General features: G+C 40.4%; 1 protein-coding gene across 2 annotated transcripts in view; it reads left to right on the top strand.

The window, feature by feature from the left end:
- Positions 1–688, top strand: part of LOC119591424 (dipeptidase 1-like) — a 285,765-nt gene that overhangs the window by 146,616 nt on the left and 138,461 nt on the right. For both annotated transcript variants that reach the window (XM_037940165.1, XM_037940166.1), the window contains exon 4: positions 347–464. In XM_037940165.1, the coding sequence (XP_037796093.1) occupies positions 347–464 (118 nt within the window). The remainder of the gene's footprint in view (positions 1–346; positions 465–688) is intronic.

Raw genomic sequence — 688 nt, forward strand, 5'->3', positions numbered from 1 at the left:
GATGTAAATGGAGTAACTGTGACGTTTTGTTCCCTGTTTAGTCTAGTTTTGCTGGTGACTTCAATCCAGAAAAACACAAAAAGAAATGTTATTGACGTATTTGATACTGTGTACATTCTTTTAATCAATCACTTGTCTCACTCCCTTGCAGATGACTTTGCTGCGCGTTCTGAAAAATGATGTATTGATGTAGTTACTAGATTTAATGTCTGTTTATTAATTTCTTCGATAAATTTGATTCTCCGCGACATCAATTCACAAAAAAACAGCTAATCAAAATAATATAATGAACGCATATAACGTTGTTTCCGTTTCTGTAACCCATCTCCGTCCCGATCCTTTGCAGGCGACTTCGCTCCACACTCTACCGGGTCTCAGCAACGGGTGTTCCTCCATCAGCACTAAAAACAGCAGCCGAGAGGACCTGTCTCAGGACACGACAGAAATACGGCAGAAGAACAGGGGTGAGTGAGGCGCCCGTTTCCAATTATGGCGGGTGTAGGCAGTCAGTGTAGATGTCGATTTTGAAACTGCGTGAATGGCTGTTGCTGAACCTGTTTTAGAGAATGAGAGAAGGAGAATTTCTGTTCTTTTATTTTTTCCTAGAAGAAGGAGCGAAATGAAAGGGCTTCCTTTTAGTAATGCTTAATTAATTGTATTCGTTTGACATTCTACCGTCTTGCATACT

The sequence above is a fragment of the Penaeus monodon genome, chromosome 28 (genome assembly GCF_015228065.2).
Source record: "Penaeus monodon isolate SGIC_2016 chromosome 28, NSTDA_Pmon_1, whole genome shotgun sequence".
Lineage (NCBI taxonomy): Eukaryota > Metazoa > Arthropoda > Malacostraca > Decapoda > Penaeidae > Penaeus > Penaeus monodon.